The sequence below is a fragment of the Plectropomus leopardus genome, chromosome 19 (assembly GCF_008729295.1).
Source record: "Plectropomus leopardus isolate mb chromosome 19, YSFRI_Pleo_2.0, whole genome shotgun sequence".
Classification (NCBI taxonomy): Eukaryota; Metazoa; Chordata; class Actinopteri; order Perciformes; family Serranidae; genus Plectropomus; species Plectropomus leopardus.
Window position 1 is genome coordinate 18,230,227 of NC_056481.1, and position 22,409 is coordinate 18,252,635.

At 38.4% G+C, this 22,409-nt stretch overlaps 1 protein-coding gene across 1 annotated transcript in view; it reads left to right on the forward strand.

Moving 5' to 3' along the window:
* The window catches only part of LOC121959090 (angiotensin-converting enzyme-like), a 43,407-nt gene that overhangs the window by 9,170 nt on the left and 11,828 nt on the right, over positions 1–22,409 (forward strand). The window contains 15 exon segments of the mRNA XM_042508269.1: positions 59–292; positions 1,032–1,112; positions 1,506–1,627; positions 2,672–2,812; positions 11,784–11,922; positions 12,352–12,651; positions 17,338–17,505; positions 17,622–17,709; positions 18,275–18,418; positions 18,594–18,785; positions 19,272–19,369; positions 19,567–19,736; positions 19,852–20,075; positions 20,230–20,374; positions 21,502–21,600. Coding sequence (XP_042364203.1) covers positions 59–292; positions 1,032–1,112; positions 1,506–1,627; positions 2,672–2,812; positions 11,784–11,922; positions 12,352–12,651; positions 17,338–17,505; positions 17,622–17,709; positions 18,275–18,418; positions 18,594–18,785; positions 19,272–19,369; positions 19,567–19,736; positions 19,852–20,075; positions 20,230–20,374; positions 21,502–21,600 — 2,345 coding nt within the window.

Below are 22,409 nucleotides of genomic sequence, written 5' to 3' on the forward strand. Positions count from 1 at the left end.
ATCTGATTAGGTCTTTACTACTTTATTACACAGAGCATGAATAACGGATTTAGAGAAGTAATACAATTTCATTCTAACCCCCTCCAGGAAAATTCTAGAGGCAGGCTCCTCCAAACCTTGGCCTGAAGTGCTCCAGGATGCTATAGGGACCAACAGGTTGGATGCCAGCTCACTGATGAAATACTTTGACCCCATTATTAAGTGGCTGGAAAAGCAAAATGTGGACGAGACATTGGGATGGCCTGACAGCAACTGGGTCCCACCCATCCCTGAGGGCTACCCTGAGGATTTGGTAAGAGCTGCCCAGAATGAATAGTAAGCAAATGACACAATAAGAGAATCTGGAGGGAAATACAATATAAAAGCTATCTGCTACATTCTAAATAAATCAGCATGTGAGAAAGTGAAGAAATCATATTTTTCTCTCTAAGATGTAACAAAGACCTGATGGCTGTGCAGGATGGACTAGACATGGTGGAGTTGTGCTAACTGTTTCTTTGACTTTCGGTAAAATGTTTTGCAGTCTGTTCCAAGATTTTCTCTGCATGCATGCACACAAAGAGAAAAGTTCAGTTTTCTTCTCCACTGGAAGTGAACACCCCCCGAAAAAGCCTGTGGTGTTTACACATCATAATCATAGTTCACACATCATAATTTAGCTTAATTACATGACCACTAGACAACCCACATTTAAGTTTTCTCACGTTTTGTGTTATTTTGTTATTTACATTCTTATTTAATTTTTATTAGTTAACCCCATGAAACCTGAGCAAATTGCTTTGAAATTTCCTTCAAATTAAGCAAAAGAAGAAAATTTGAAATACAAAAACAAACAAAGAAAACTACCTGTGAAAATTCCTGAAAAAAAAAACTGTATATTCTACATTTCTCTCTGTTTATCATTATTTTTTAATCATATAATCATACTAATGATAAACATAGTTTTCTGGAAATTTCCACTTTCCACAAATTTTCTAAAATAAAAATAATTAAAAATTTCAGCTGAATTATCTGTCTTCTTCTTTAACCAGACTGGAACACAGATGAGGTTGATGCAAAGACATTTCTGGACAAGTAAAAAAACACACCTTGGTGTTGTGGAACACCTATACTGAGGTCTCCTGTAAGTATAACACCCGCATTAATAAAACCAATAAGGAGACGACAGTGAGACTCCAGACCTACTCCACTGAGATCACCTTAACATCGTTCAAGCATCATCTATCATCAGTCAAATATAAATGGACTGTTATACCATATCTTTGTGCATTAAGAATCAATCAAAGAATCAATAAAAAATATATCTCTTATCAAAAATGTGTCAATGAATCAATAATTGATCATGTCAGTGAGTCGCTGATCGACCCATGTATAGTATTTATCTACCTAAATACACTATCTGTGCATTTTTAACCTTTCCATTCATCCATCCAGTGACTCTGCTTTCACTGATACATAATCTAAAAGTAAATAATTAAAAAGTAGTATCCATTATTCCTCTCTAGCTTAAGAAGAACCTGGAGATGTCATCCCATACCCTGAAGTATGGACAGAAGGCCCATCAGTACGACACCACTGAGGACGGCTCGGTCAAACGCATGATCAAAAAACGGCACGACAGGAAGAGGTGTGGAGGAGATTTTTTACAGATATTTGTTCCAGAGAGAGCTACAGCGCAAGCACAAATAGTCCCTATTAGTTAAGTTGAATAAGTTAGTTTTTCTTTGTTGACGATAATAAGACATAAAACCAGATGCAGAAAATCAAACTGTTTTGCGTAACACAAAGTCATTAAAGGCAAATAGCTAATTATGTAATGTTATGAAATTCTTTCCAACAGCTTGATGATGCTCAAAAATCAGCTATAGGAGAGGTTTCTTAGTTTACAGCTAATATAAAAACTTATCCGATGTACATAGACTATTACAGGTCCAGGTAACATTTTGAGTTCTGTACATGTTAGGTGATTCATTATTGTTCAGATAGGCTAGTTTGCCTTTTCTCCTAAAAAGACAAATACAAAGCTTTACTTTTGAAGGAGTACAATGATTGTAAGGAACAAAGCATTTGCTGGGAACAAGCATTCTCAGATTTAGGGGAGACTTATGAATACCCATTTTTATTCAGATATCTTATAGTGAGAGTTTACAGATGGCCATGGCAGGTGTTCCCTTACAAAATTTTGTCTCACTTGTACATCACTTGCTCTCATTGTATACATGTTAAGGGGTATGTTACCTCCTATTCTTTAAGAACCGTAACTTGTTTACACATTGTGCCATCATACCTTTTTGAAATGTACACATAAAGTTACCAGAGAACAGAGATGAGTGCACAATTAGCAGGTGCAGGGTTAGCAAACAGCGTTGGGTAAACATTGATTTGTGACGTGAAACTGCTTTATTCATGATTTTTACTGGTTTTAATTGCCTGGTCTGTTTCTTTTGGAAAGGAAGACACTTCTGTGGATAATTCTGCTGACAATAAAAATCTCTTGAGTTATTAACATTGGAGGAAATTTTAATTGAGAGCTCCCACTTGGCACTTGGGAGAAGTTTCAGCTGGTTGCAATCTGCCGTCCTCGCCACTGCTCCTTTAAGTAGATGGAAGCCAAAAGCACGTTATTTTTATGAATTCTTTGTTATAATTGTTGCCTTATTTGTGTCTCCAGGATCAAACAGTGCACTATGGATGACCTGATCACGGCGCACCATGAGATGGGCCAGAACAGCCCGTGTCCTTCTGCAATAGAACAACAGAAGCTTGCTGAATGTGCTGGCTGCAGCACTGCTCAGGTGTACAATATTTTAAGGTGAAAGGTGTTCCTCACCAGTAACAGCAGGTTGACTGAAGACTTCATATCTTTGATCTGCATGGCCTGGGTGTCCAGGCACCTTAGCAGGGTTCTGGCCAGACTGTTGATCTGATAGGTCACACTGGCCAGCGCCTGGGTAACCAAACTCTCGACCCCTCTCAGTGGCCTTTTCATTATCCTCTTCCTGCAGGATTATTTTTTTTTTTTTTACCACAATTAATTCTCTTAAAACATTTTTTAGATCTCAAAAGATCTAAAATATCAGAAAGTTTTGCTTTCACAGGGAAGTTGTTGTGACTATTTTATGAGCATTACTCACCTGAAGATGATTGTTCTCACTGTAATCTGTGATGCAAAGGAGGTTGCTTTGGTTATCAGCAAGGTCCTTCCTGGCATTTGGCGCTTCTTTAAATATCTGAGTGATAACTTCAGAAAAGTTCTTTTGCTCCATCAATTTGGCACTGCTAATAAAACCTTTTAAAAAAGTTAGACTGATGGTACTTGAAGAAGATGAAGGAGGAGGAGAAGGAGCAAGAGGAAGTCGAGAAGGGGCAGGAGGTGAGCACTGAATTACTGCAGGGTCAAGATTTTCAGAGCCGCTGATCACAGGGCAGGGCTTACTGCACAAGGTAGACACATCCGCTCAAACTGGTAAACAAAAACATCTATCTCTTTAGGAGACATGGTGTACATTATCTATTGTTATAATATTGCAACGTATATTATAACATAAATAGAATATGATACTATTTTATAGATATCATAGCAGAGATACTTGTGTTACCTAAAACATCCACTAGAGGTCAGTGCAGTCTAGAAAGGGTGCTTCTGTCAAAGTTTGTTGAGGGGCTGATGTCTGTTTTGCTCAGCATTATAAAGATGATGATGGTGATAATTATGATAAATGATGGCATAGACAGTGTTACCAATATACTGTCACACAAAGATTTCATCATTAGATGAATGACTCGGCAGCAGCTTTACAGGATAAAATTTCACTTCTAAGCAGTTTCATGATTGACAAGGTGCTTATCCAAAGTCACAAGGCTGATCAGAATATCCTGCATAAACAACTTGATTCCACAACAACTTTGATTGTGTTTGTGCAAAAGTTCACAGTGATCTGTATCCACTTATTAAATAGTTAGCCTACATACCCGCAGTCCAGTCCAATATAATACATCTGATCAGTGCATCATTTGGGTTTTTTTTGTTTTTTTTAGTATTATTATATTTGGGGGTATTTTATGGCTTTGTAATGTAGCCTAAGAAATGACAGGAAAAGAATGGGGAGAGATGGGCAAAGACATGCAACAAAGGCACCAGGTTTCATTGCAGTTTATAGTTAGCCCCATGTAGAACAGGGAACTTGTATTGCTTGGGAGTGAGTTTTGCAAAATGATTGGAGGCCAGGGGCCAGTCGCTGCCAGTAGGATTTTAGGATTTCACAATTAGTTTCCAGAATTGTGGGATATTTCTAGGATTTAGGACATTTCTTGGATTTAAGGTAGTTTCTGGGATATTAGGACATTTCTGGGAGATTAGGACAGTTCAAGGATTTTAGGACATTAGGAGCTTGGCCGTCAGGGGGTAAGGGGAATCCTCCACTGGCACTTTTTTGTTAAACGAGCTTTTTTTTTGGTAGTGTTTTTTGCCCTTTATGTTCCAAGCTGTGATCACTTTGTTTTTGTAATGTATTAGAAAATGGTTGAGGGGCCACCTGGCACTAAATTCAAAAACAGGAGTCCACAAACCAATGGGGGACGTCACAGTGGCTATATCCATTACTTTATACGGTCTATGGTACAGCCCCACAGAACAGCAAGCACGGATGTGGACTTGTTAGTTTGTTTCCATGCCTTTTTTCCTTTTTTGGTGAAATTATTTGATGTAATTATGTAATCTTTGGAGTATCCAAAGAAAACAGGTTACCAAATCCCACTAATCTCATATCTTACTCAAATGAACAACAAGAAAATGATTAGCTATTGATCTTTAAAGGATCTAATAAATGTTTGATAGAATTAATAATGTTCCAGTGAATGTCTGCAACTGTGCAGTTATCAGTGTGTTATAGCTTGTATTTCAGAATCATCAAGATCCTTGTCTACTGATAAGAGATTCTGGATGACTTTATTTGTTTATTGAACATTCCTCTTCTCTGTGTTCAAGTTCATGTTCTTTATTCTTTTGTGCACAACAGCTGGTAAAGTAGTCGTCGTCAATTCAAATCCAAGGCCTCATGGTACCCTCTAACAATGCTCCATAAATATGTAGCCTATAAAACAAAATCACACAAGTTAAAGCACAGACATAAAAGACATAAAATAGCGCATATTGATATATAGGGCTAAAATACAAACAAATAAAATATAAACAACATAAGATGAATTTGTGTTGACAGTATTTGTGTCAACAGTATTGCAAATGAATAAACAGATTGTAAACATTTTCTTTAGCACAATCTGGAGTTATTTCATTTTAATATACAAATAATTTAAACAATATGTAATTTGTCTATGTGTAAAAAGGAAGGATTGGTTGCAAAAATGTATTATTTACCATTATGATAAAACTGATTATAGTTATAAGCCTGTCACCAAAGCAGCCCCTTCGTCATATTGAAACCCAAATCTATCACACAAATCAGTTAGGGCAGCATGAACAACATTGGATTCAAAATTGACCCCTAATGCTCCACCTTCGTTCTTATTATTATTTGTTAATATTTTGTGACTTTTGCACAGAGTTAAAATGTCATCTTCAATCTTACAATACACACACATACTCTCTCTCTCTGCACTGCAGCCTCCATGTCCAATGGCGTGCAACATATGCCTGTTTGTGGAGATTGGATGTTCTGGCTCTATCACAGCCTCTCCACACTTCACAGACTTCCATTAAAGGAAAAGCCAAATTCAATTATTGGACCGGAAACTCTAGCAAAACTACATTGTCAGTTCCCTCACACACTCACACACACACACACACACACACACACACACACACACACACTAAGGCAGCAGTTTTCACTCTGAATTATACTGTAGTTCAAGTTCCATGGTCTCACAATGGAACATTTAACAACATGCCAGGAATAATTTGAACAACTACTGACCCTGTACATCTTGTGTGTTTGTTTTTCACCTAATGCCTCTTTCTTGTTACTATCTCTCCCTAAGATAGCCTTTTGACAAACTGACAGGTAAGAGTGTATATAAAGGTTTTAAAGCCCCTTTCCAGGTCTTTCTTACAAACCTGCATGGGAATAGTTAGTTGTTAGGGCACTTTCACTTTAATCTGGCGGTGCACCTCTTTCCTACAGTCTGATAATTATTATCTGGAAAGGATCATGCATTTGGTTATGTGTGTGCGTGTGTGTGTGTCTGTGCTAATCCCACAAACTACTCTACTACTCTCTAATCCCACTCTATTATTGTTTGTGCACATTTGTAACTACTTGCTTAAGTACCTCTTGTGGTTGCGGTCATTCACAGTCATTGAAAACCTGTTTTATTGACGGTTTTATACCGTCATTGCCTGCTGACTTCCCACTTCTTTTAACCAGCCTGTAGGGGACGCAAGTTTTCCGGTTATGGTCTTGTCTAAAACCAACACTTATCTTTTGCAGGCCACATTTTGGCCCTCATAATGGCTCAAAAACTGCCATCTATAGAAAAGTTTGGTCTCATTTTCATATGTTACAATCCACAAAAGCTAGGCACAAACAAATCTCATTTTTTTTTTTTTTTTATCTTTGATGGCTGCCATGGCTGTGACCTGGTTTTGTTCTGCAATCCACTCAGGCAGCTGTGTTGCAGCCCTCCACTGAGTGCACTTTTCTGTTTTGTGCTTGTTTTTCCTCTTTTTTAAAATTAGTTAATAATTGGTTGAATAATTCTTCTTATTTTAAATTTTGGGCTGAAATGTGTTTGGGAGTTATTCTCTATGAGAAGTTGTAACTGTAATGTAGACTAAGACTTGTGCCACTGCAATTTTATGACTTTCAGAGTCATGATTATAGTCCTCTAACCTAACCTAATTCTAACCTGAATTCTTATTTAAGTCTGAACCCTCAAACAGACCTTTGAAGGTCTGTCCGAGGATGAGGACTGGCCAAAATTTCTTCACTTTCATGGTTTAAAACTCAATACATACACACACATACACAGACATTCACACACATTCACACTCACAGACACAAAATAAAGCAGCAGTTAACACTCTGAACTGACTGTAAACTCAATTCCAATAAGTCTTCAGCTGCCTGCTTCTTAAACTTTTATCAATTTTTAACTGGCTTAAAAATACAGAATAAAAATTCTGTGATTTATCCCTTTTCTGAAATGCTGACCCCGTATGAGCCAACGTGCAGCTTCAGATCCTCAGGTGGGGACCTCCTAGTCCTACCAAAGTCGAGGCTCAAATCTAAAGTAGACTGTGCTTTTGCCATCAGGGCCCCTCGACTTTGGAACAACCTGCTTGAGGAGATAAGACTCGCATAATCAGTGATGTCTTTAAAATCACTTCTTTAAACTTACTTTTACAGACTTGCTTTTATGTGATGTCACCTGTAATTACTTATTTATTCATTCACCTATCAATTATTAAACATTTTTTATCATCTTTTCTTTGTTTTATCCCCATTGATGTGATGCCACCTTCATATATTATTTCTTATATTATTTTTTTTCATCTTTTATTGCTGTTTTTTTCTTTTAGTACTTTAACTGCCTTTTCGGATCTGCTATTTGCTTTATTCTTGTTGACCTTTTGTGTTTGGATTTTGTTCTTGCCTAATTGTTTGACTTTTCTAGACCTTTCTCTGTCTGGCATGTTTGTTGATGTTTATTTCATTATTTAATGAGTTCCTGCCTTTGCTTTGTCTGCTAAAGCACTTCATAAACATTCATTTTATATAGTGCTATGTAGAAAGTCATTATTATATTTTCTCATCAAAGGTTCAGCATTATTTATGGCATATGATATTTTTTCTTCACGCAGATGACTTGACACTACCATGACCAGGTGTAATTGGCCACAAGTGTGTGAAAAACCACTCACCTCAGCAAGTTTACATGGCCACCACTGCCTTATCACTCATCACAGTGCTGTATCCATCTCTATCAGCCCAGCTAAGATCTAACCTGTCAATAAGTACCCAGGCCAATCAAGGTTCCTCACATGTTGGACCTGTGTCTGACCTTTTCAAAGACATCACCACGTTTGTGCCCATAAGAACATTGGATATCTTCCTGAGATATTTGTTATCTCCTTTATGATATCCACTACTTGGCTCAACAGATATCTAGGATGACTTTTCGCAGCCCAATTGAGACACATCTCAGCACAGAGGGTCATCTGCAGGACAGTGTGGTTTGATTTTTATCCTGTGATCCTAAAGCAGAACCCAGTGTGACGCTAAATGACTCATCTAATACCTAACGATGTGTCATTGTAAGGCAATAGTGACTCCCTCTGCAATGACCTGACAAAACACTAACTAGAGATAATGCCATCACAGTCACCATTTCTGTGTTAATTCACTTATTTCAAAATCTAAAGTTAACTGAAGTAATCAGTGTGTTGTAAGGACTTATAATAAACTCAACATCGTGTAACTTGGACTAAGTTACACAAGGTTGAGCGTATAATAAGAGAGTTCATTACCTCAAAAGTAAAATGTCAGCATCATTAAAATGGCACCTTTATCTGCTGCACATGGAAGTTTCTTATCAACACAATTTATTCCACCACCAAAGCCATTTAGAGACCTTTGTTTAATGATAAAGATTATATTTTAATAAAATATTGAGTATTAATTAACCGTGGCCATTTGACTGTCAAGGTTAATAAGCGATAAAAAAAAAAAATTATAATAGATACATTGATTGACTCATAACTTTCACCTGCTACTATAAATCAACATGTGAGATTACCAGTAGATTGTCACGAATCTGGAAAATATGAGCTGCAACTAAAGCATAATTTTAACTTTATATGATAGGTGCTATATTGTAGTATTGCAGTCCACACTTTTCCTATTCACACTGTTGTTTGTCTGCTCTTTAAGTCATAAAGATTTATGATCCACTCTTTGTGCAATTTAAGATCACTCTGTTGCACATTATCATGTTTTATGGCCTCATTCAGTCACCGTTTCATTCTGAAGGGCCTCACTGAGCAGCTGAAAGACACACTCCCTTGTTTTGTTACAGTGCTCAAAAATCTTCAAAAATTTTCTCTTCGCTAGCTTTCATTGTTTTCAAACTCAACACACCTGAGATTTGAAGGAAGCAGTAAGCTGGAAGGAGAATTTAGGTTTGCTTTTGGCAGCATAATCATAATGCGCAGTAATAATTAATCACTGAATTTTTTTTTTTAATACTGTATATTCAAATTATAAATGGTGTAGTTCCTTTGAAATATGAAGAAAATATCACTGAAAATTCAAAAAATTATCAGGCATATATTATTTTTTTGTTGACTGAAAATGGGTTGTTTTTATTCTTGTTCAAGTTTAACCAATTCCAGTAAATCCCATCAGGGTCCAGGATCAGGTGAATGATCAGCTGGTTGGTAGAGACAGAAGCAGCTGATATAGCATGAGAGGAATTACAGGGTAAATGAAAAAGGAAGCCAATTAAGCTTCGAATGGGTTTGTTTCCTTTAAAATTAAGAATGCCATTTTCCAATATAAAGCTGCTGAGATTTTTGCATGAATAATGGATCAAATAACTGTGTGCAATGTGGACATTTACCATGAGGGACCGGGCTGGCAGGCATGTGGAGTCACAGGTGTCTCTTCAAAAATAGTATTATTTAACTGAAAAAAACAAGCAATTAAAAAAATGCAATGAGTTGATCATATGGCAGATTAACAAAACAGAACTCAAGGTATAAATAGACAGGAAAAGTTTTCTGTTTCCATTTAAGCCCCCTGATACAATCGTTGCCTCCCCAACCCCTTGGCAGAAATACTTAGATGACGAGATTACTGTCTTTAAGAGGCTGTGGCACTCTGTTTTTTCATCTATAGAAAGTAGTGCTATCTTACGTAAAAAGACAACACAAGGCATTCATTGGTACCACCTATGTTGGCATAACTTGTCAGGAAGGGGGCTAAATAATGCACCAGAGTAAGGCTAAGTTTTGGTAATGGGTGGGTACCCATAGGTTTCCCCTAAACTTGGCAAATGATTTATTCTTTACGATCAAAGTGCTCCTTCAAATTAATGCTGTTTACTTGTATTCTTTGGGAAAAGGAAACCAGCCTTTTTTAAGAACAATGCATCGCCTTCCAAGTATAGATCCATAACACATTAAAACAGAGATGTTGTGGAACTCAAAATGTTAAATGTACTGATATAAGTCTTTATACATCAGATAATTAATAATATTAACTGTAAAATACAAAACCTAAGTGTATTAGTATGCAATTGCTTAGCTCCCCATATGGAAATATTTCAACTAATGTATACACACCACAGAATTATCATTGTGATCCACAGTTATCCTCTGCTCTACAGAGTGTTTAACCATCTTTCAGCTCTTTGTTTTGGATTTGCAACATGCAAAATTCATGCATGTCATTTACAGCCTCAGAGTAGTGCTCCATAAACCCACTCACTGTGAGCTTGCACTCAAACTATGAAAGACACAGTTAGCAGCAGGTGAAGAAAGCATAACATTTAGCAGATAAGAGCAAGTTGGTGGAGACCAAAACAAAACTAAAATGTGATCAAAAATGCAAAAAAAGACCATTGTTTTATTTCTTTCAAACATGTTTGATAAAGGATCTGGGTCAGTGCTGAGCATGATCACAAAACATTTGTTTCGCCAGTTGCAAAGCTTTAATTGAAGCAGCAGGGGTCGGAAATTTTTTGCCTAGCATTGGCAGTAACGAAATGCAGCTCAGAAACAGCAGAAACTGTAGCACTGGGTTACATGCATGCATTGTTTTCTTGTGAGTCCTCCATGTTATGATAGGCAATCTGAATCCAGCAAGGGAATAGGGAATAACTATAATGAGAGGTGATTTTTGAAAGTAAATGCACTGACTGCAGAGAAAATTTTGACCATAAATAGTATCAAAAGTAGAATTTGATTTAATTACTAATTTCACAATCTTAGGAATCTAACTTTGAAAGGTCATAATATACCAGATTTTTTTATATTTACACAGCTCCAAACGATAAGTTAACACAGAAATGGTAAAAATATCCCACGTCTTGTGCTTTGAGCAAAGTACAATGTGCCTTGTAAATAGTCCACCATGTGCTGTGTAGTCACTATTCTTTCATCAAATCTTCACTGAATATTTTGTGTAATATGACATGTTCAAACAGCTCTCTCAGATACAGATTCCTGTAGAATAAACTGATGTAACATCTCACTTTATTTAAAACTTATTGAATTTGTCTTGTATACTTAGTTATTATGCCAAGAAAGTGCACGTTTCTTATTCTCACAAGTATTGAAAATCAACAGCTCTGTAGAATGTATTCCCCTTTAATGAATACCCGAGTGCTAATCTAAATTCATAACTACAATACACTGTCACACAGTGACTGATATAAGCTGCACAACTTGCACTGACAGTTGCTGTGCTACAGCCTGTCTCATTATATGCTACAGTAAAGTGGGACTATACACTTTGGATTTTACTATAAAGCTGCCAAGAATGGAGACAACTAGAAAATCCCTCCACTGCTTGACAGCTTGTGAACTTCATTCTCAAAAAAAGAGCTGTCAACTGTCAGTGCTGTCTCTTTTTTGGGGTGATGACAGAATTTTGATGGCTAATGGGGAATCAGTGTCACATTAGAAAATCCAGTTTCTAGTTGTAATAATTTGATTGGTGTTTTCAGAGAAAGCTGTGCTGTCTAAAAAAAAAAGACACATCTCAAGGTGAGCCTCTTTTACTGTTTTGTGCCTGTCTCACTTTTTTTTTGCATATCTCTTTCAGCCTTCTCAACCTTCAGCCTTCAATCCCATCACCCCCCTCCCCTTTCATTCTCCTGTCCCCTCTCTCTTTCATTCCCCCCGTCTCTATTCCTCCCCCTACCTCTGTTGTCACTAAGCTGAAGGAGGGAGCTGAGAGCAAAGTATGTGGAGTCCCTCCCAGACACTCCAGTACTGGTTATTGAGAATCCACCACTCTATAGGCAGACAGGCACACTGCACCAGTGTGCCATATCTTATCTCTAGTCTTGTACAGTTATAGAAACTTGGATGTGATCAAAGATACTGTCATCCATCCAAATCTTGGCAGGTAAACAGAAAAAGAAGGGAGGGAGATAGAAGGGAAGATAAGTAGGGAAGGGAACTGGAGGGGAAATGTGTCCAGTGCTGTAAAGTGGCAAGAAGAGTGGGCTGGGTTACACTGACACTTTAAAAGAAGCTCGCTTTGGCTTCTGTGCATTTCACCAGCAGCCAGGCTGGGAGGCTGAGAAGGAAGCAGTGAAGGAGTGGATGAGACAACAGCTCCAGGGGGACGGTGTACTCTCATTTCATTGGAGCACGTGTATTTTTAGCTCTTCCTTCCAACTCTATCACTTTACACTTTTTCTTCTCCACTCTTTCTTTGGTGGAGGCTAGCCATGGGCACCGGTGTGAACAGGTTTCTGTGGTCAGTGCTGCTGCTGCTGCCAGTCTTGGGGCTCTCTGAGGCTCTGCCAGACAGCTGGAAGCCAGGGAATTATCAGAACACCACAGACGACGCACTCAGGTTCCTCAGTGACTACAACAGCACTGCTGAAGAGGTGTTGTTCTCCAGTGTCTCCGCCAGCTGGAACTACAACACCAACATCACAGATCACAACTCCAAGCTTCAGGTAGGACAACTCCCAGAGTCTTGAGCTTAGAAGGTGATGTGTTAGCTGAATCTCTCTCTCTCACCCTGGTATGAAATTGGCTCATTTAGATTAGCCCTTGCCAACACTGGCACCATGTCACCATGAATGTATGCATGGTCAAGGGTTTCTGTGGAGCTGAGCCCTGCATGATTTGGAGATCACCCCTATTCATTTCTCTCCAGAATGACATGCTCAGTTTCCTCCCAATACAGCCAAGTCAGCATGTGCATTACTGGAAATATAAAACAGATCAGATTGCCTGCAGTGCAAACATCCTCAAGTTTTGAATACATATTTAAGGTGTCTTGTGTGCCATTCTGTTGGCAATTCATTTGTTTAACTGTCTGTTTTATGATATATTCTGCTCGATACACTTTCTCCAAATGGATGCACTCACTACAGGATGCAATTTTACACACACCAATACCTTTTATGGTCTAACATGACTATATTTGTAGCCAATAAAATACACCATTGCAAAAATTGCAAAATGGGGCTTTTTAGAGGCAAGCTATGAGACATTTCATTAATTGCAGATTGGAATAGTTTTATGGTTTCATCTCAACATGTGTCTGAGAAAAATTTGCATAAACGTTTTAGACAAGGAGGTTGCTAGCAATAAAGCAGGAGAGGAGTACAGCAAGGCAAGAGATTACAATGAAACTGTAGAGGTGTGAAAGAGTTTTTATTTGCCTCCAGGCACTAGAGTCACCCATATTCATGGCTACGTGCAAATAATACAAGCTGTCATATACAAACTTATGAGAGCAAATTGTCCAACCGATACACTCAGGGCAAAGCCTCTGGATTTTTTAATCCGCGTGTGCTTGGACAGCTGTCACAACGGGATTTCAGTACACTATCCAGGCTTTGCTCTCACACACTGAACAGGTGTAGATGCAGAGCCCCCTCCACTCCAGTGTCAACAAGGTCAAGCTGCAGAATGTGTTCTGCTCTCAAGAATGTGTTTGGGGATGTAAGGTGAAAAATGAGTGGGATTGTAGATTGTATGAGTATGGACAGTTCAAAGATGGGATCAAAGTGGATCAGAGCGCTGAGCTCTATCTTATCTGGTGGGAGGGGGGTGCAATTCAGCATGACAAAGAAATGTTCTAAGGTTGGCATTTCACTTAGGCTGCACTGTAAATCAGTTATATTGAAATCAGTAGAATAAAGTGGTAGATTGAATCACTGGTACACAATGCTCATGCACACCGAGAAAATGCACACAAACACACACGCACACACATGCACATACACACACGCACACAAACACACACACACAGACACACACACACACACACACACTTTCTCTTCTGCTTTAGAGGTGAGGGTGATTTGATCTCAGTGCAAGCGAGGCTCACGTTAGACGTGCGGAAGATCAAACAGAATGAGCATCACTTCACAAGCTTCTTATCATGTTGAATTAAAACTGATGACAGTAGATATCAATGGCTGATGTCCTTTGAACCCCACAATGAAATACCAGCTGCCTTCAAGTGTCACAATCAGACCCAAGGCTCATTGTACTGCATGTAGCCAGCTGTTTTCATGTGGCTTGAATGTAAACTTTGAGCACTAACTTCAAGTGAAGACTTTCATTTTGAAACACTATAAATCCTTATTTGGAAATATTTTGTCACCTAAGCAAAATTTGATTTTTTTCAAGAAGAATTTCAAATGTAAATACCTTAAAATAACTCTTTATCTGATTACTTACCTTAAAAGATAATGGTAAAAGAGAATGTGTCAAGTTTTGGAAATAAGCTGTTGTAGCAGTGTTGCCCTCAAGTCCAGTTATCCTTTGTACACAAACAAGTTATGTGTAGAGGGTAAATGAGTAAGCTATTGCTCTTTCCAAATTATAAAACTCATTGCAGCTTGTATAACAAAAAGAACTTGAGGGAAATAAAATCAGCAAAAAAGGCTTATCTTCATTGTGTTTCTTAGGTTGAGAGTGGGATTGTCTGGGTGGATGGGTGGGTGCAGACAGACTGGAAAAACGATTGAGAAAAAGGACAGAGATTGAGAGGAAGAGCACAAAGGTCAGAGTTAATACTTCAACTCACTGTCACCAGTTTTCCCTCCTTTCAGCCTGTTATTTTAGCAAAGGCTGTGAGAAAGATAAAGATAATGATGCTTCAGAGAAAACATTACTGGAATGAAGCTACTGTTCCGTCAGCTTTAGCAGGATGTAGTTACCTCAATCTTTGCCTGTGCAGGTATTTCCTATTTTCCCAAGCGTGATTAAGCCAGCTCAATTTACAGTGTGACTTCTTAACTTTAGCATCATAGTAAAACAATCTTTTTTTTTGCAAGCGAACAAAATGTCAGAAGTGCAGCTAACAGGACACAGAGTGCTGTGACAATACAGCAGTAGTTCTTTGCTTTCAATAGGAGCAATATGACAAACATATACTATCCATGCAATATTCCACAGCAGCCTTGACTCCATCCATTCACCCAGCACTGTCATGATATACAGAGAATGTCTATGTCCATGACCTTTTACAGTGCCATTAAGAAAAGCTCCTGAGATTCAGTGAGGCCATATATAAGTGACAAAGGCATTTGTCAAAAACATTATCCTTGAGTTGTTTTTTTTTTTTTTTTGCTGAACTGTCCTCACTTCCACAAGAGAAAGAGCACTTTATTGATCCCAAAGCAACAATATGTTGGTATAGCTGTCAAGGGAAATATCAAGGCACAAATGAAGACATGTTGTAGGTATAGAAGATGGACAACAAGAATGTGCAGCCACACTAGTAGCTATTGAGCATTGTTAAGAAAACCAAACTATTAGATAGGTAAACCTAAGAATTGGACCAATTGAAATTGTGACCTGATTATGTAAGATTAAAAGTCAGGGGATTACAAAAGTTCACAAAGATCATGAATGCCTGCACCAACATGCAATTCACGCTAGAGAAGAGGATTACAGAAGTCAGTAAGATTCATCCTCTAAGCTCCACTAATGTGATGACAATCCATCCAACACTTTTTAGCAGTGCAAAACAAGGCATGTGTAAGGAAAAACCATTGACCGTTAAATAATATAATATCAAAGAGCCAAGCTTCTTCAGAAAGAAGATGGTATTCTCTGTTCATTAGACCCTGCAAATAGTCAGATCTGTTTCAGTATTGAAGGCTACAATCAGACTGCCAACAAATCAGAATTGTTTCATAAATCAGATCTTTAAAATGGACTGTCGGCACTGTTGTTTTCAAGTGATGAGATCAGATTTGTGTATCAACAACCTATAAGCATAGGTTGCTGTTGTTACAATGTGGAAGCCAGAGAAATGGAGGTCAATCATTTCGTCCTTGAAACAAGTTCTGCACCACAACTTGACAACAGATAGTTCTGCATTTTTCATGCTTCCACATTTCCACTGGTGAATATATTTTGCTCAGCACTTCTGTAACTCTGGGTTTGATGTTGTCATTGTGTATGAGTTGACAGTTTGAGATGCATCCATGAAAATAAGATTGGAATTGCACTTCAAACAACCTCCAAGTTTGGGTTGGATCCAGTTTCCAAAAATCTCCTTGCCTGTGGGGTTTTTCTGATGTTCCGACCCAGCAGCAGGCTCTGGGGCTGAAAAATATATCCAGTGCGACAGTTACCTTTTGTTACCTTAAAATGAGCCCTTAATATCTAAATAATGAGTGGGTCCTCTTCCATTAAGTCTGCCATGCTTTTGCAGTAGTGTGAGAGAGTGGCTACAGAGGGGGTCTTTCACATTTTTACCAAGCGACAACCTCCAGGGTTAACAAAGTAAAGCTAATATTAAAGTGCAAATACTGCAGTTCCCCAAATGGCTGCTTGAGGCTGGCTCAAAGAGTAAGTCATAGGCCCCCCGTGTTAAAATATTCAACTTAACAGGAATTAGCTGCTTTGCGTGACTGCTTGGCAGCATCCGTAGATAAGTTGCTAACAAAGCGATAACAGTCAGGTCGTGTAACTATGGCATGACCCCAGATTCACAAGGCATTGCCTTAACTGTTAACTCTCATATGTAAAAACAGTTAATGTAAGTGTTTTGGTTGCCTAAAAACTCAGGTGTAGTGTTTGATTATATTTTAGGAGTTGGATATCCAGTTTAGTTAAGTACAATTTGTTAATGGTTTTAAGCCTTTTTTTTTCACCATTAAAAAATTTTAATTAGCATGAGCATCACCACAGTTAACCAAGCCTGTAAATGCATTGTACAAACCAACCTAGCGGCTAGTGTTAAGGTTAGCTCCACACTTTCATCCAAATACGGTCACTTCTGGCTCCAAAAATCCAAGATAGTAATGGCCAACATGCAGAACTCGAGGCTTCAAAGCCCAGTCTTAAAAACACCATATAACACTTAATAAAGTCATGGCTACATCCATTATAGTCTATGGTTCACACTTTACTAAAAATCTTGATACAATATGGCTTTTCCAGAAAAAAAGCAAAACAAAACAGAAGATGAAGAAGCAAAAATGGATTTGGGCTTGCAGTCGAATAAGGCCTTAGTTCTCTTCATGTCATCATTTCCTCTTCTTTTAGACATAAAGAAGATAAATGGCTGATGTTATATATGCCTGTCTGCCTCTTGGCAGGCCTTTACATTTTGGATAAATGCAGGAATAAAGAGATTCAATATATTTTTCTCTTCCTCTCATCTTTAGGTAAATGCATCCCTTGAAGAGCAGGCCTTCTCCTCAGCATGGGGTTTAAAGGCCAAGCAGGTCTTCTCTAGTCAGATTCTCAAAGCACTCAACCATTCAGACCAGAAACTGTTGGACAAGATCATGATACTGGGAGCTGCCAACCTGCCCGAGAATGAAAGACAAAAGGTTTGTTTCTGTTTCATATTTTATAAGAAGAAATAATAAAATTCTTTTGTCATTGTCTTACTGCTGACTTTTGAGCATCAAAGACTGACTTCAAATTTCTCTTTTTGTGTCTCCAGTATAACACAATTCTCAGCACCATGGACAACATTTATTCAACATCCAAAGTATATCCAGAGCCAAACGTAAGCTGGAGCCTGGAACCTGGTGAGTAAAAACAGAATAACAGCTCAGGTTGATGCATTAATGTATGAATTATACAACTCCGATTTTTTTTTTTTTTTTGGTATTATATGAAAAAAAAGAGATTAGAACCATGTTAAAGATTATGAAACACTCAACAATGTGGAGAGGAAGTCTAGAGAGAAAAACAGCTGTAAGTGGTTAAGATCTTATCGGCTCTTGGAAAAGTAACAGGATGGGCAAAATGACTTCAGAGAGGTCTCCACGGGAAGTGTTTATGGAAGTACCCATGAGTGTTGAGTAAAAAGCTATAGAAACATCATGTCCGTAGCTTTTAACACTGTCAGCAGGCATTCTGAACAATGGCTCTGTGTTTTGTTAGCAACAACTGCCTTGTGAGAAAATGACTGCACTCACAAACATCATTATTACTCATAACCATAAAAAAGCTAATTTACTGTTGTCAAAGTGCAGTCCCCAGAATGATCGCTGCTTTTGGAAATGATCTAAGGTGGAACAGGGTTATTCAAAGTACTTACGTCTCTTTTTCTTTCGTACTGAAGGTGTTTTTTTTTTTTTCACTCTGCAGAGCTCACAGATATCATGGCCAACTCCAGGAGCTACAAGAGGCTGCTGTATGTGTGGGAGGGCTGGCACAATGCCTCAGGTGTACCTCTCAGGGAGTACTACCCGGAGTTTGTGGAGCTCAGCAACAAAGCCTCTCGAGCTGATGGTGAGAACTCTCCTTTTGACACTTGACATTTAGAGCCAAAGGTTCATAATGTTACCATAAGTTATTAATTCAATAATAATGGTCTAACAAAAGAGTAAAGACATAGAAATAACTGATAAAGGAAAGGAAAGATTGTAAAGAGAGTGAAAGAACATTGATATTTTGTCCTGTTTAGGGTTTGCGGATACTGGAGCTGACTGGCGCTCTTGGTATGAGTCTAAAACCTTTGAGGAGGATATAGAGGGACTCTACAGGACCATTGAACCCCTCTACCAGCATCTGCACGCCTTTGTGCGCCGGAAGCTCTACAACCAGTACGGTCCCAAATACATCAACCTAAAAGGACCCATCCCTGCCCACCTGTTAGGTACAACTGAACATTTCTGTTACTTACATATGCTTTTTGTTGAAAAGAGCTGTGACTATTTTCTGCATTACTAAAAGGACTGGTTTTCTGGTTTTCAGAAAAAGAGGGGTTATGAGTTCATTTTGTTAAGATGGATTTTTTGGGGGGAGTGTGGAAGAGTCTAGTTTTTCAATGCCACAGATTATTATTTAGTTCACACCTGTTAATTATCATAAAGTTGAATAGTTGCATCAAAATAATTGAGGCCACATATTTTGTGTCAATGCTCCAATCATTTTCATACAGCCAACAACATTCATGATTTCATAAAAGCTACAAAGATGTAATCACACATGGCAGGGACAAAACAGCATCAAAGTGCCAACACACCATTGCAAGTCATTTTGTGTGCTTATGACATTAGTGTGAATGAGGCATTTCCCACTTTGCCTCTGAGCTGATGAGGTTAAAATTGTCTCTTAAGAGTGTTTTCTTCCTCGCTCTCAGGAAATATGTGGGCCCAGACCTGGAATAATATTTATGGCATGATGATCCCATTTCCTGACAAACCCAACTTGGATGTGACTGATGAAATGGTCAAACAAGTAAGTGTGAGGGAAAGATTTCGCACCACTGGGATGAATTTTAGTTAAACAAACAAAAAAAACAACAACATTCTACTGGTTTTATAGACAGTGACCTTAAATGATAGATCTCCTAAATCCAACTCTTTCTCTGCTTCCTGTCAGTTTTGTCAGATAATATAGAGCTAAATTGTCATTTGATTATTTTCCCTCCACAGGGCTATAATGCCACGCACATGTTTCGTGTTGCCGAAGAGTTCTTTACATCTTTGGGTTTAGAGAAGATGCCTGATGAGTTCTGGGATGAATCCATGCTGGTGAAGCCTGACAATCGAGAGGTGGTGTGCCATGCTTCTGCCTGGGATTTTTATAACCGCAAAGACTTTAGGTAAAATTAATGAATGTCGTAGGAAGAGATTCATAGTTAACCTTAATTCATTGTCAACTTTATTGCTCATCTCTTTGATAAAACTACTAAAACAAAGTCATTTCATCCTCTTTAGGATAAAGCAGTGCACAACAGTAACGATGGAACAGCTCTTTACTGTACACCATGAAATGGGGCATATCCAGTACTACCTGCAGTACAAGGACCAGCCTGTGGGCTACCGTCGTGGAGCCAATCCCGGTTTTCATGAGGCTATTGGCGATGTTTTGTCTCTCTCTGTGTCCACACCCAAACATCTGCATACCATAGATCTGCTGGACAGTGTGACCAATGACATTGGTAAAATTACTGCGACAGAAAAAAACAAAACTGAAATACATGCACATAAAACCGCTGTGGATGAATTTCTAACATTTATTTAGATTAATTCTTCGATATCTTAGTTGTCATGGAATGTGAAAAAAAAAGTGTGTCTGCATTGTGTTTTCTCCAGAAACTGATACTAACTACCTATTGAAGATGGCTCTGGAGAAAATAGCCTTCCTTCCTTTTGGCTACCTTATTGACCAGTGGAGGTGGGGTGTGTTCAGTGGACGTACACCTCCAGATCGCTACAACGCTGACTGGTGGTACCTCAGGTATGCTTTTATGCACAGGCTTGATCTTACTTACAAGATATTTCACATCAAAGAATAGTTTGGCTTTTGGGAATTGTGATTATTTTCTTGCTAAGGGACAGATTAGAAGACAATACATGTAAACACTGTATGAAGCTACTGCAGTCTTTGTGCTAAACTAAGTTAACCAGCTAGCAATTTTCCATTGTTTGAATCATTAGATGTGTTAAGGGAATGCAGATACAGATAATACAGATTTTTGTTTTTGGTCACTGGGAACAGCAGGAACAAGTTGTAAACACGACAGCCTCAATTTATATTGATATGGTCTACTTGTTAGCCAAGATTTGCTTACCTCTTCAGGAGCTTGTACATTATTAGAGTGATCAAATATGTCAAGTCTTTGTCCACCTGATGAATGACAGTCCAGTGATCACTTTCTTTTAGCTCTGTTTTTAGTCTCCACCTCCTTCAAATATCTGGCTCTCAAGCTGCTAAATGCTCCACTACATTCACCAGTTGGTCCGTAACTGTGTCTGTCTGACATTTGGTGCAGAGGGGGTAGTGTACAGTTGGATGTTAGAGCTTTTTAGCTTGACCAAAAACAACACTGTGAGACCTGTGAGAGTAAACCAAAATGGTAAAGTTGCAGCCTGGATAGCTAAACAATGAGCTAAACTTGCTATTAAGCTTAGGGCAGCAGATGGGAGCTCCAGATTCAGACACTAACACTATGAGCAATCTCTTTCATATTATACATTATTATGATGGAAAAAAAATTGTAATAGGTGCTATAAAGTAATGTTCAGTTAGTGAGTGATAGCCAACAACCCCTTTACACCTGGAGAAACTGAGAAAATTCCAGACTCAACATATTAAATCAAGTGCCTCCGTAGTAACAGTAGAAGACCGCAGTAATCGTGGCTGGCATTTACGCTAAGTGTGTCTATGTGTGTGTGTGTCTGCATGTCTGTGTCCAAGGTGTTGCTGGCAAAAGAGCACACATGCTGAGCTGATACATAAAACTTAACGAATACAGGAAAGAAAACATTATTTTTTGGCTGAATAACTTTCCAGAAGTCATGTCTTAGTTATGTAACCAGTGTATGCCAGTGTGTTCTGAGTTTGTTTTTTATTTCATTTTAAAGGACAAAATACCAAGGCATCTGCCCACCTACCAGGCGTACAGAGGAGCACTTTGATGCTGGGGCAAAATACCACATCCCTGGAAACACGCCGTACATCAGGTAGCACTCCAGCCACAATATTGTGCCTCACATACATACAAAATAATATAATCAGATATAATAAGATAATCAGTCTGGGCCACTGATATTTTCATGACATGAATTTTGTGTTTTCCCAGCTGTCTGATTAGATTTACTCATATAGGCTTGTCAAAAATTAATATAACAGCTTCAAACTTAAAACGGGGCCTTTTTAGTGCAAAGCCACGATTAGTGTGTGTTTGTTTGTGTACATGCTTGTACATACATATTGGGGCACCAGGGAAATATGTGAATAGGATAAAGTGAATGAATGTGAATGAATGGCTGGGGATCTGGGAGTTAAGATATTGTGTGGTGTAATCTGGAATCAATTAGTGGCACTTGAGTGTGGTTTTCAACGATACAATAACCCTACAATAACAGGAAGCTTCTAAAAGAAAAGCCTCAGACTCTGGCTGGTTTCTTCAACAATGCGGGGACTGTAAGGTGGTTAAAAACAAAACAAAATACTTGATGTAATTAAAGAAGCAGTGTGTAAGTTTAAGTAGCATCTAGTAGTGAGATTGCAGATAACAGCTAAGTACAAGGGGTATTACCCCTCCTCTCCTAACATGTAGAATAGCTTACGGTGGCCTTGAGGTGATATAAAAACAAACTGTATAAATTATTATTTATTTCTGCTGTAAAGGTTGGCATCTTAACACTATGTGGACTTACTCATTTTTGGAGCCGGCCTCAATTGGCCAAACAAAGAACTGCAGTTTTTGGCAGTTCTGCATTGGCTTAATTTTTTCAGGTTGCTGCTTGGAAAAAAAATAGAAAAGGCC